Source organism: Clinocottus analis, unplaced genomic scaffold (genome assembly GCF_023055335.1).
Source record: "Clinocottus analis isolate CAN_PGR_092001 unplaced genomic scaffold, fCliAna1.0.p SCAF_11, whole genome shotgun sequence".
Lineage (NCBI taxonomy): Eukaryota > Metazoa > Chordata > Actinopteri > Perciformes > Cottidae > Clinocottus > Clinocottus analis.
Genome location: NW_027175832.1, coordinates 21,005,206 through 21,018,612, shown reverse-complemented (window position 1 = coordinate 21,018,612; position 13,407 = coordinate 21,005,206). Strand labels below are relative to the sequence as shown.

The 13,407-nt window shown below is 44.4% G+C and overlaps 2 protein-coding genes across 2 annotated transcripts; both read right to left on the bottom strand.

Moving 5' to 3' along the window:
* Positions 1–67: 67 nt before the first annotated feature.
* Positions 68–10,865, bottom strand: saga (S-antigen; retina and pineal gland (arrestin) a). Its single transcript, XM_068567989.1, has 15 exons — positions 10,818–10,865; positions 10,059–10,119; positions 9,922–9,966; positions 9,260–9,459; positions 8,631–8,690; positions 8,443–8,510; positions 7,878–8,013; positions 7,605–7,689; positions 7,001–7,073; positions 3,933–4,070; positions 2,164–2,241; positions 1,908–1,922; positions 1,757–1,809; positions 1,570–1,579; positions 68–1,278 (listed from the first exon to the last, which is right to left on the bottom strand). Exons 1-15 carry the CDS (start codon positions 10,863–10,865, stop codon positions 1,122–1,124), a joined length of 1,227 nt encoding a protein of 408 aa, XP_068424090.1. The 3' UTR covers positions 68–1,121.
* Positions 4,709–6,260, bottom strand: LOC137779826 (E3 ubiquitin-protein ligase TRIM39-like). Its single transcript, XM_068568029.1, has 2 exons — positions 6,249–6,260; positions 4,709–6,124 (listed from the first exon to the last, which is right to left on the bottom strand). The coding sequence occupies exon 2, from the start codon at positions 6,122–6,124 to the stop codon at positions 4,709–4,711; it is 1,416 nt and encodes a 471-aa protein (XP_068424130.1). The 5' UTR covers positions 6,249–6,260.
* Positions 10,866–13,407: the final 2,542 nt, after the last annotated feature.

Here is a 13,407-nt window from a genome sequence, read left to right as displayed (position 1 = left end):
AAGAATAAAGGTCCAGTAGGAACCGATGGACTCATGAGAGGAACAGACAGGAAGTCAGAAACCAGCCTTCTTTGAATATTAATCTTTAATAGAGACGCTACGATGATCATACAACCTTCAAGTTTATTACTGACGGTCACAACGTTTTTATTTGTGTTACAAAGTCGGCTTAATCTGCTCATTTGTGCATATTTATGGAGCCAAAATGTGAACTTTGGATGATGGCAGGTTAAACATTTATATTCCTATTATTCATGTTGTTAACATATTGGAGTCAAATGTTTCTACTGCGGGAATTACAATTAATGCATGAAACAGAAAATACTGTCGACATAGAAAAAAACATGATGATGATGATGAGACTACAGGTGAAGAGGTGAACACATGACCTCATGAACCTTCACCACTTCATCACTCACACTAAGAGGAGCATTCACTGTGTACACGTTTTATGAAACATTGTTTAAATATGTAAATGAGGCGTTTTCTATCGGTAACATTTGTTGAATTTAGAATAAATACATATCGACGTTAAGCGTGTCATGGAGGTTAAGCGTGTCATGGAGGTTAAGCGTGTCATGGAGGTTAAGCGTGTCATGGAGGTTAAGCGTGTCATGGAGGTTAAGCGTGTCAGGTTAAGTGTGTCATGGAGGTTAAGCGTGTCAGGTTAAGCGTGTCATGGAGGTTAAGCGTGTCATGGAGGTTAAACGTGTCAGGTTAAGCGTGTCAGGTTAAGCGTGTCATGGAGGTTAAACGTGTCAGGTTAAGCGTGTCAGGTTAAACGTGTCAGGTTAAACGTGTCAGGTTAAACGTGTCAGGTTAAGCGTGTCAGGTTAAGCGTGTCAGGTTAAGCGTGTCAGGTTAAGCGTGTCATGGAGGTTAAGCGTGTCTTCACATCTTCTATAACGCATCTCGTTGATCTTTTACAGCGTTGTAAATGTTGCTGACAAGACGAGCCAATTATATCTGAGGGCTGTATTTTTGCCTTGACTTCAGGTACTTATTGAAGTACGCCCAAGTAGTACTAAAACATGAAGAAACACCGGCATGGTCCTTTAATGAAGCCTCTACTCTCTTCTAGGACGGACTCTGAGGCGACTCAAACCCCGTGTGGTTCCGGTTCAGGCCGTCGTCCCTTTGGCCGAACCCCTTCTTTGTTTCTCTTTGGGCGCAATGTCGTCTCCACCCGACACGTTCCCATCTTCGTCCTCGTCGTCGATCATCCCCTTCAGGTAGCAGCGCTTGAACTCCTGGAACTCCATCTCCTCCTCCAGCTCACTGTGGAGGAAGCAGTGACAGAGACGAGCTGCCAGCGGTTCACCTCAGAGGCGCCACACATGGGAGAAGAGACGTTCAGACGACCTTCAACCCTTTGACCTCCAACCTCTGGTGGTAAGTCCAGACCAGACGACGCTGTGCTGTCGACCTGTCAATCACCCTGTAGCCCCGCCCCTAAAGCGCCCCCTTATTATGGTCTGTTTGACTCTAACAGACCATAATGTACTAAATGAACATCAGGCTGTATAGAAGAAGACTTGAAACTAGAGATTGAGACATGAACCATCTTACCTCTCCTTCACTGTCGGCAGCATGAAGAGAGAAAAAAAGTAAAAAACAAAATGTTTTATATATACGCACACACACGCGCGCGCGCGCACACACACACACACACACACACACACACACACACACACACACACACACACACACACACATATGTACATGTGTGTGTGTGTGTGTTAGATAGTTTCTTTACCTGCATCGGGTTTCGGATGCATCAGCTTGAAGGGAACTTCCAGGCCGACCTCACTGCATTACAAACAAAGAGTTTCTCACTGCAGCTTTATCATTATTATTATTATTATGATCTTACACCTGTTGATGAGAAGAAGTCAGCAGGAACTCACCTGGATCCCATCAGCCTGCGAGGAGACGAAGAGGAACGATGGATGTTGAATGTTAGATTTTTAACAAAAGAGACAGACAGCACGTATTTAACAGCAGCGACAGGAGGCGGTGCGTTCACAGTCAATGCAAAATAATGATGAAGTACACAAAGCAGAGCGAAGAAAGGTTTTCACACACACACACACACACACACACACACACACACACACACACACACACACACACACACAGACACACACACACACACAGACTGACCCTCCAATGATGAGCTTCACCATGACTCTGTAGGCCACCATGATCCCCATGACCTCCTTCAGCACTCCGTCCTTGACACTTTAAATGAAGAAAAAACACGAGATGAAAGTGTGACAACCGGACTCACTGAGCAGGATGTCCTCCTGCGTCAGCACGTGACCACAGGAAGTGAATTCTAGATATTACTAGAAATACATTAATCTGTAGATCTACATGTGAGCGAGGAAGTGAAGCTGCGTGAGTCGTTAAATAAAGAGTTCTTCACACAGGTCGCCACGGTTTGAAGGACTTTGCATGGTGTTGTGTAAGGTTCTGGTCATCAGTATCACCAGAGAGTTGTGGAAAACTGGCTCAAGGGCATTACCCATCATGCAGTTCAAACTGATTCCACTGCGCAGCGGGATAGTTATGTGTCAGGGTTCTAACTCCAGTCATGGTTCAAACTTTAGTTGTGTCTTTAACTTTATGACAACAATTTATAACCCACCACTAACGCTCTTTATCAGAGTTAAACACCACAACTCTTTGTGACACAAACAGTTTGTAACACTAATAATTGTACATTTAAATAATTACAAAGTCGCATTGCATGCTGGTTAATAGCTCGCGCAGAAACAACAGGAAGGGTACACATTACAGTGCTGGTATTGAGTAAACGACCGTTGCTCAAAAGTTACATTAAAATCTTAAGTTATGAATCTTAACCTTTCCCTCCGTCAAACTGACGTAACGTTGCTGTGAATAAATAATAAGCTCATAAAGATCGTTAGAGCCTCATAACCTCTACGAGAACTCGGAGCCAGCGAATCATTTAGTTCTGCTGAGATCAGACGGAGCTCATCGGTCCCGGCAGCAGGGATTCAAACCGTCGGTAACTCTTTAAGTCAGCTGATTCTTGACAAACTGACCTCAGATTCGAAGCTTAAACAACTAACTTCTCACCAGAAAACATCTTAAATGACATGTTGTATTCAGAGAACGTCAACTTTCAGTTACGACGTCTCCTCCGCCATTGTTCCCCGTGTTATTGTGCCAAAATGCATTCTGGGATATTGGGAAATGTCGTCGCACATTTTGCGGCAACTTGCCTTTCCCAGCATGCAATTCGGCTGTGAACGTTTACACCATGACTAAACTTAGAACCGTGGCACGTAAGTAGCTTCGCTGCACTTTAAGTGATGAAGTAAGAAACCTTAAATATCAAAACTATTATAGAGCAACAGCCTGACTAACAATGGTTGTGTGTCTTAAACTAAGAAATGTTGTTTCCTAAACCTAACTAAGAGCTGTTGTGTTGCCTGAACCTAAGTTAAGGATGGGTGTTGCCTAAACTGAACTAAGAATGGTTGTGTTTTCTAAACCTAACTAAGAATTCTTGTGTTTTCTAAACCTAAAAAAGAATTCTTGTGTTACCTGAACCTAACTAAGAATTGTACAATCTATTCCTGAACTTTACGAAGTGTCTGTGTTTCCTTGAATTACATAAGTAGTTCACTTTACCTTCCTACACATAACTCATTAGATTTGATGCTTAAACATAAAAGTATTTCACGATCATTTCCTGAACTTTATAGAGTTTTTGTTTTGCCTAAATCGAACAAAGTATTTGTGTTGCCGAAACCTAACCGAGTATTTCACGATCTTTCCCTGAACTTTAGTCTTGTTCCTAAACTTAACTCGGTATCTCACATGTCTAACCTGAAACTAAGGAGATGTATCTCCTTAGGATCCATTGTTTGTTTGTTTGTTTGTTTGTTTGTGTTGCTCACATGCTGGTGGAGGCCAGGTTGGTGTCTTCGTGCTTCAGCTTGCCGTCCAGCGCGATGCCCCTCCGCTCCCGGTTGTTGGCCAGCAGCGGCAGCAGCTTGTAGACCTTGTGCAGCGTCGCTCCAGGAGACACCGAATCCCTGAGGCGCAAAAGCAGGATGGACTTCATGCACAGAAACAACAAGGAGGCGCCAAGCAAACACAGCAACGAGCAACGGTTTCACCATCGAGCATCCAGGACTCAAACGACGGTTTCAAAACTCGGCTGGAAAAGAAGAATTATGGAAACTAAACCAGGAAGCGTGATAACAAGATCACACGAGGAACGATTGATGTCACGCTCTCTCAAAACAATCCACGAACACACAGACGTCTGTAGTTCTCTGATTACAATAACTTTATTGAGACTGAATAAAACAATAAGGTGAATCACATTTAGCTTTGGAAACTTATCAAAGACCATGATGTCATTTGATCAAATTCATAAAACCTCAAATTTAACCTCAAACAACAGACAAGTTATATGATAAAAATGGAGAACAGACACAATCTGTTGACAATTATGAATACAAAGAAAATATTTTCAAACTGTTCGTATCAAAAATGTCTTAAGAAAATAAAATGACCAAACTGAGGCTAAAACCATTCATTCAATGTTCATTAGAATGATTATTATTATATTTGTATGTATAAATATTAGTATATATAAAGATAATTATTACAAATATCTGAAGAAACTGTGTGAACACATCATCGTCATCATCTTCATCATCATCATCTATGTCTGTTCTACAGTCACAGAGATCTTCTCTGGTAAAACCTTCAGTTCCTCATCATAATCAACAGTACTTATTAAAGGAAACACCCTCTCAGTGAAGGTGTGTGTGAAGGTGTGTGTGAAGGTGTGTGTGTGTGTGGTGGTTTCAGGATCAGAGAAGGACAGCGTTCCTCTGTTCCAGTCCAGATCCACTCGGATCCTCTCAGGCTTCTTCTGGACTGTGAGAGGAGTGAGTTCATCTGATGAAGGAGAGAAAGCTGCATATTCACCTTTATAGAACTCTATTCCCCATAATCCAGACCCTATGTCTCCCTTCCTCTGGACAGACTCTGGTAACACACCCAGAAACCAGCCTGTACCGTCTCCAACATGGACGACCCAGCTGTGAGACCCAGAGTTAAATCCTTCAGAGCCCAGAACACACCAACGGTAACCATTAATCCTCTCTGGATTATCAGGACGCTCCTGCTCTTCTTCTCCTAGTCTCACACTGGTCAGATCTTCAGACAGGATGAGGTTTGGACCAGCAGAGTTTGGGTCCAGAACCACAGGCGTGTAGGAGACCAGGTCCTTCATCCTGCTCCAGACGTGGAAGGTCAGGTTGCCCAGGTGTTTGGCCTCGTCTATCAGAGCTCCTGAGAGCAGCTGTGGATCCTCCAGCAGGGGGCGCCGCTGGACTCGCTCCACTGCAGCCTGGTAGTTGTTGAGGAGGGAGACGTCTTCGGCTCTCAGCTCGTCCTCTGTGGCTCCGACTGTGTCTGAAAGAGCTGCTGTGGCTCTGCTCAGAGCCTCCTTCTGCTCCTTCATCATCTGGCTCTTCTGCTCCTCTTCCTCCCTCAGTGCAGCCATCCTGGCCTCCTCTTCCTCCTCTAGGAACTGGTGAAGCTTCCTGAACTCGTCCTGAACCTTCCTCTCTGTGCGTCGGGCCTGGACCTTCATGTGTTCTTCTGCTTGATCAAACTGCCCTTGAACTCCTTTGAAGACCTTTAACTTCTCCTTCAAGGGCTCCAGAGCTTCCTGAAGCTTCTTCCTGAGCTGTGGAGCCGCTTCATCGATGGGTCTGAATCTGTGCCGGCTGTGTTTCTCTGAGTCTCTGCAGACGAGACACACCGGCTGCTGATGGTCCAGACAGAAGAGTCTGAGCTTCTCAGAGTGCAGACTGCAGAGAGGCTCTGAAGCCGTCTGCTCTCTCTGCTGTAGGAAGCTCTCACTCAGGTCCTTCAGAGCAAAGTTAGGAAGTAGACGTCCCTTTGAATGTCTTCTCTTGCAAACAGGACAGTCCTGGAGGTCCTTGTCTGACCACCAGCGCTGCAGACAGACTCTACAGAAGCTGTGGCTACAGGACAGGATGACGGGGTCTCGGAAGACGTCATGGCAGACCGGACAGCAGAGGTCTTCCTCCAGTCTGGACGCCATCTGAGGGAAGCTGAAGCCGCCCTCCTCCTCCTGAACTTACACTTGAAGACTTTGAGGTGGTCACCAGCAGGTTGAAGAGGCGTTCCCCCTCCTCCGTTGTCCTTTCTCAGTCTGAACAGAAAACCTGTTTTTCGAGGTGAATGTGTCGTTCGTCTTCCCGTCAGTGTGTCTCGTCTCGCTGAGGCAGGATTGTCGTCTCGGGTTGCGGTTCATCTCAGGTTAGTTTCAGCGTCATCAGTCCAGAGGTCCGTTTTAGTTTGTGTGATTAAGTCGTATAACTTACCTTCTTTCTTCTGTTAATGTTCACCAAAGTCTAATAGTCTTGTGAGTGTAATCACGATGTGTTTCTCTCTGAATACTCGAGGCTGGAAGTAGAGTCACTAACTCAGATTCTCAGCTGTTGAAGCACTGAGGTCGACATCCAGGTCCCAGGTTCAGGTGTCAAGCAGCTTTTGCAGGTTAATGATCATATTGAACATAATCTCTAGTTTAAACAATGCAAAACTTGATCATTGGCCAGCATCCTACAATCCAGGGCAATGAGCAGCGTTGAACTACGGCTTGATAACACAAACTGGTTAATGACCCTTGTCCTCTGTGTCACTTGTGTTAACACAGTTTATTATGTTCATCAAAGCCGACGTCTATCAAAGACACTCTTCAATCATTGTGACTAAAAAAAGCAGAAACCATCTCTCATGTGCATCTTTCTTCATTCCTTCATATTCAAAATGTGTCTTCATCATTGTGGCTGAAGTTATACTTATATTTTCTTCAAAGTTTGGTTATTAGTGACTGATCTGGACACATGAAGCCCAGCTCTCTTCGTTCCAGACAGAAGACCTCACATCTGCAGTGTTGTGTGCAGAGCCTCACCCGGGCTCCTCGATGGCCACAGATCTGACGTAGCTGTCGTTGGAGTACAACACCACGGTGGAGACCTGGTCCACTGCAGAGGACAGGAAACACTGACATGTGTTCATGCAACCAAAGGTTCAGACATTTAGGATTCATGCAACTTAACCTGCCTCTTGTGTTCGGGTCGGCACCGACACGTTTTAGGTTTTAATGCATAAAAGAACCACATAAATGTTTTTATTGCATCAAAGCTGTTTTAGTTTGTCAGGAAGCTCAATTTCAACTAAAACAACTCAAACATTTCCACGAAATGATGAAATGCTCTGGTTGAACGTTTTTTGTGTTTTTTACTGCTGATTTAAGACACGGGTCAAAACCCACCCGCTAACACAAGAGATGCTAGCAGAAAGCTAACACAAGAGATGCTAGTAGAAAGCTAACACAATAGCTGGTAACAGAAAGCTAACACACAACATGCTAGCAGACAGCTAACACAAGAGGCGCTAGCAGAAAGCTAACACACGTCATGCGAGCAGACAGCTAACACAAGAGGTGCTAACAGAAAGCTAACACAAGAGGTGCTAACAGAAAGCTAACAGTGGATACGTGAGGAGCTGTTTACCAGAGACGATGATGTTCTTGACGTTCTTGTTGGAGTTGTTGGTGACGCTGACGTGAACTTTGACGGTCTCTCCGTGGTAGTACGTCTGGAGACAAGATGCTAGGTCACACAGCGAAAGCAACACATTATCTTTTCATGCTAATGACAACGCACAAGCTCATTTAAATTACAAAGCGCTTTACAAACATCTAACGTACAAAACAACAAAAACCCTCATGTTCACACACTGAGGACACCAGGATACGAGTGGAGGTCGTAGCTGAAGAACCGCACCTCTTTGTCCAGGCTGGCCTTCACGTGCAGCGGCTTGTCCGACATCACAAAGTCGCGGCTGGTTTCCACACACGGAGCCACGGCCTCGCTCTCTGGAGCGAACTGGACCTTCCTGAGCATGAGCTTCACCGAGCTCCTGGTGGACCGACAACACCGACAACACAAACAACACAAACAACACAAACAGTCACCTCCTGCGACTAAGACTGGAGACACGTTTACTGACTCAAAGTAACATTAAGTCAAATGTATTCGTGTTTGTTATCTTTTCATACAATGACAATCATTAAACCTTGTACCCTCGAAATGTTGAGAATAAAGTCTAAATGTTGAGAATAAAGTCTAAATGTTGAGTTTAACATTTAAATATCAAGCTTAACATTTAAATCTTGAGTTTAATATTTAAATGTTGAGAATAAAGTCCAAATGTTGACGTTTTATTGTTGAGATTGAATAAAACTACAAGACTGTGACATTTTGACTCTCTCCTCTAAATGAAAAGTATAATAAAATCTCCTGATGTTTGTCCCTCGTCCTCTTCCGTAGGCGCCTGCAGGTCGCTCACCGTTTGCGTATCTTGGCGTCTTGGCTCTCGGCGCTGAACGCTTTGATCTCGAACTCGACGGCACATTGCTGCAGGAGAGAGAGCAGCCGTCAGCCGGCCGCCACATCGCTAACGCTAATGCTAATGCTAATGCTAATGCTAAGTCTGACGCTGACGCTAGCGGTTCGATTCCCTGGGCGAGATCTCACCTTGCCGACGTCATGGGCCGCTGGCTGCAGGGCCACTGAGCAAGGCAGGTTGTCAGGAAACTGAGGACAGGAACACACAAAAAACACACAAACATACAAAGTTAAACACACGTAACAAGTAATGAATTTAATAACTGATGTCAGACCATCCGGACTGGAGCCTCTGTGGAGGAAGCTTTGTGTCTTCTAGACATTTTGTGTCTCTTAGTTCTTTCCTTTTGTCTCTTTGTTGTCATTTTGTGTCTCTTTGTGGTTTTTCTGCCTCATTTAATTGAGTCTCTTTGCATCTCTTGGTCATCTTTCTGTGTCTAATGTAAGGTTTGTTGTGTCTCTTCATGGACATTTTGTGCCTATTTGTTCCAATTGTGTTGCCATTTTATGCCTATTTGTTGTAATGTTGTCCCTATGTGTTGTAATTTGTTGTCTTGTGGTTGTGTTGTGTCTCTTCATGGTTGTTTTGACCGTCTTCACACTCATTGTGATATCTTGGTGTGTTTTTGTCTCTTGGTGGTGTTGTGTGGTCATGTGGAGGTTGTTGTGGGTCATGATCTGAAGTGTTCCTCTGAGGTTGTGCGTTCCTGCAGCAGTTCTACATCACCTGGAAGAAGACCAGGTGAGCGTCGTCTCACCTCGAAGAAGAACGGGTAGGCGTCGTTCCCCAGCTTGCGCAGCAGCTTGGCCTGCGTGCGGGTGTGGACGCCCTTCTCGCGGTCTTGCAGGGGCGGGTACACCTGGCGGGTGGACAGGTACAGCTCGCGGCGGAAGGCGATGCCCATCACGTCCATGTCGTCTCGGCCGTACCGGAAGATGCAGGACAGGGTGACGAACACTGGAGGACAAGGAGAGCCGGAGAACATCACAAGTCTGCCTGCGACCAGAGGAGAATGACGGAGAGAAGCAGCAACAGCTGCTCACGTCGGTTATGTTTTCTTTCTCTTTTGTTCAAAATTCTCACAATATCACACTGAACATTTAGTTCTCAGGATCGTTGTGAGCACATTAAAGCTGCACTTGTGATACCCATGCTCCCATAATGCACTCTGGTTATTGTTAATGTTTATTGTTAAATGTTTATTGTTTATTGTTACATGCTAAATGCTAAATGCTATCATGTTTAGAGTAAGAAGAGAGAATACAGAAGATATCTGTAAATCTGGCAGGAAAGAACCTTCAGGGGAAAAGGAAACGTCAGCAGCTTCACAGGAAGTACGTCATTTTTCAAAATAAAATAAGATTAGCGACGTGAACTTTGAACTCAACGTTATGGCTAGTGGTGTGTTCAGGTACCGACCTTTCCTCCCCTGCAGAGCCTCAGGATCGATGACGATGACGCCATCTAGTGGTAGAAACAGGTCATTTAAACTGAGTTTAACCCTTTCAGCTTCAGTGCACACATATAATACATAATAATATAATAATACAACTCACCCACTGGGTCCACAGAGTCCACGTGGTCCACAAAGTCTCTTCTGCCCATGTAGACCCCGACCTTCACAAACACAAGGTCAACAGGTTCAAATCACCAGCTGATGTCACAACTCCATGTGACTCAGAATGTTGCTGAAGAAACGACCAGAACGATTATTATGAGGCAGAAACTAAACGCATCAACTTTCACTGCAGAACTAACACGTCAAGGATATTTCTATGTTAAAAAACGTAAATTAAAACCTTAAATATGCAAACGAGACACTTTCTTATTAAATATGAGCTACGTGTCATTTCCAGAACATGCATCATGAAATGTTATGTTTAAATATGCGTTTAGTGGTTTTAGGAGAAATCTACAGACGCAAACAGAATAATAAAATAATGTGTTTGCAAGTTGTATCTCATCACTTCAACATGAAGACTTCTGTGTATTAAAAGTCTAAAGTGAAATTAATATTGAATATTAACATATTGAACATAAAGCTTTGTGACTTTGAACCGACGTCCTGAGGGTCATGTGATCACGTGATCATGTGATCACGTGATCAGCTTTACGTGATCAGTGAGACGTAACGTTTGAGTGACAGACCATAATCCCTGCTCCGGCACAAACTGATCTAACGTCATGTTCCTCTCATTTAGCTTGTGCAAACTTTGATGAAGTAAAATACATCTTGTTTTATCTCTTGTTCATTTTATGTGTTTTCGTGAAAACCTTCTTGATTCTGAACATTTCATGTCAGACGTTCCACTCACCGACTTGTCCTTGCAGATCTTCTTGAAAACAACATTTTTTGGACTCATTTTGGTTCTGGAGGAACGAGTCAGCACCTGAAACGACAAAGAGACACACAACATGTCAAGAGACACGCAACAAGAGGTAGTGTTGGTTCTGCTGCCCCCTGTGGACTAAAGAGGTAGTGTTGGTTCTGCTGCCCCCTGTGGACTAAAGAGGTAGTGTTGGTTCTAGTGCCCCCTGTGGACTAAAGAGGTAGTGTTGGTTCTGGCGCCCCCTGTGGACTAAAGAGGTAGTGTTGGTTCTAGTGCCCCCTGTGGACTAAAGAGGTAGTGTTGGTTCTAGTGCCCCCTGTGGACTAAAGAGGTAGTGTTGGTTCTAGTGCCCCCTGTGGACTAAAGAGGTAGTGTTGGTTCTAGTGCCCCCTGTGGACTAAAGAGGTAGTGTTGGTTCTAGTGCCCCCTGTGGACTAAAGAGGTAGTGTTGGTTCTGCTGCCCCCTGTGGACTAAAGAGGTAGTGTTGGTTCTGCTGCCCCCTGTGGACTAAAGAGGTAGTGTTGGTTCTGCTGCCCCCTGTGGACTAATGAGGTAGTGTTGGTTCTAGTGCCCCCTGTGGACTAAAGAGGTAGTGTTGGTTCAAGTGCCCCCTGTGGACTAAAGAGGTAGTGTTGGTTCTGCTGCCCCCTGTGGACTAAAGAGGTAGTGTTGGTTCTAGTGCCCCCTGTGGACTAAAGAGGTAGTGTTGGTTCTAGTGCCCCCTGTGGACTAAAGAGGTAGTGTTGGTTCTAGTGCCCCCTGTGGACTAAAGAGGTAGTGTTGGTTCTAGTGCCCCCTGTGGACTAAAGAGGTAGTGTTGGTTCTAGTGCCCCCTGTGGACTAAAGAGGTAGTGTTGGTTCTAGTGCCCCCTGTGGACTACAGAGGTAGCGTTGGTTCTAGTGCCCCCTGTGGACTACAGAGGTAGCGTTGGTTCTAGTGCCCCCTGTGGACTAAAGAGGTAGTGTTGGTTCTAGTGCCCCCTGTGGACTAAAGAGGTAGTGTTGGTTCTAGTGCCCCCTGTGGACTACAGAGGTAGCGTTGGTTCTAGTGCCCAATGTGGACTAAAGAGGTAGTGTTGGTTCTGCTGCCCCCTGTGGACTAAAGAGGTAGCGTTGGTTCTGGCGCCCCCTGTGGACTAAAGAGGTAGTGTTGGTTCTAGTGCCCCCTGTGGACTAAAGAGGTAGCGTTGGTTCTGGCGCCCCCTGTGGTAGTCCAGCAGGTCCGAGGCTGCAGTGAGGTCTATAGAGAACCAGGACTAGAACCCGTAAACCAGCAGTTTGTGTCTCGTTGTCTTTGACTGAGCTGAATGGATCAGTTTGATTTAATCATCAAAGAATCCCACAAAAAACTACATTTAAACTTTGTGTTCAGCAGAAATGTAAAAAATCAACTCGACATTTTGGAGGAGCTTAAATTCATATTCAATACATATTAAATACATATTAATACATATTAATACATGTTGAATACATATTAATACATATGAATACATGTTGAATACATATTAATACATATTAATACATACTAATACATGTTGAATACATTGATGTAAAGCGCTGCTGAGCTTCTTAATCCCTTAAAACCGCTTCGGTCTGTTTAACACAAACAATCTGGATTTACTTTCAATGTAATTAATCTGAGAAATGTAGATTTTATTTATTCATTTTTTACAGATAGTGTGTTGTTTAAAACACTAAAGGACACACACACACACACACACACACACACACACACACACACACGTATAGGTTGCATAAACCATTTGACATAATTATCGTATATTAAATTACGTCTTCAAAGACAAACCTGCGTGTTCCTGTTTGAAGACGCTGCTGAAAACAAACCAGTGAAAGAACCAAAGAGACTCACCTGAGCTGCTGCAGTGATGAAGAGGAGTGGTGATGAAGAGGAGTGGTGATGAAGGTGAGTTGCCGGTCAGAGAGGCTCTATATGTAAACACCTGCTGTCCGTCACAGCCGCCCCCTGTCCTCTGTCAGCCAATCAGGTGACTCCGCTGTGAACTTTGACCAACCCTCAGTCCTCAGGGCGAGCCTTCCTCTTTTTCCTCCTCCTCTTCTTCCTCCTCTTCCTCCTCTTCCTCTTCCTCCTCCAGACAGACTTCCCCTGAGCCGACTGAGAGGATTGCAGCTGGTTCCCTTCAGTCAGCACAACCAGAGGATTAGAGACGTGACGAAAACAACAAAACTACTGCAACGAAATGTAAAAACATCAAATAAAAAGGATAAAGAGATAATAAAGTTAAAACGATTCATAATAATATTAATGATGACAATAACAATGATTACATCATGCTGTATAGAAGAAGACTAGAAACTAGAGATTGAGACATAAACTCATGTTTACAATGTTTACTGAGGGAATACATCAAGAGAGAAGTAGAGTCACTTATATAGACTTCTATACAACCAGAGGAGTCGCCCCCTGGTGGTCAGGAGAGAGAATGCAGCTTTAACACATGAAGCATAGACTTCTATACAACCAGAGGAGTCGCCCCCTGGTGGTCAGGAGAGAGAATGCAGCTTTAACACATGAAGCATAGACTTCTATACAAC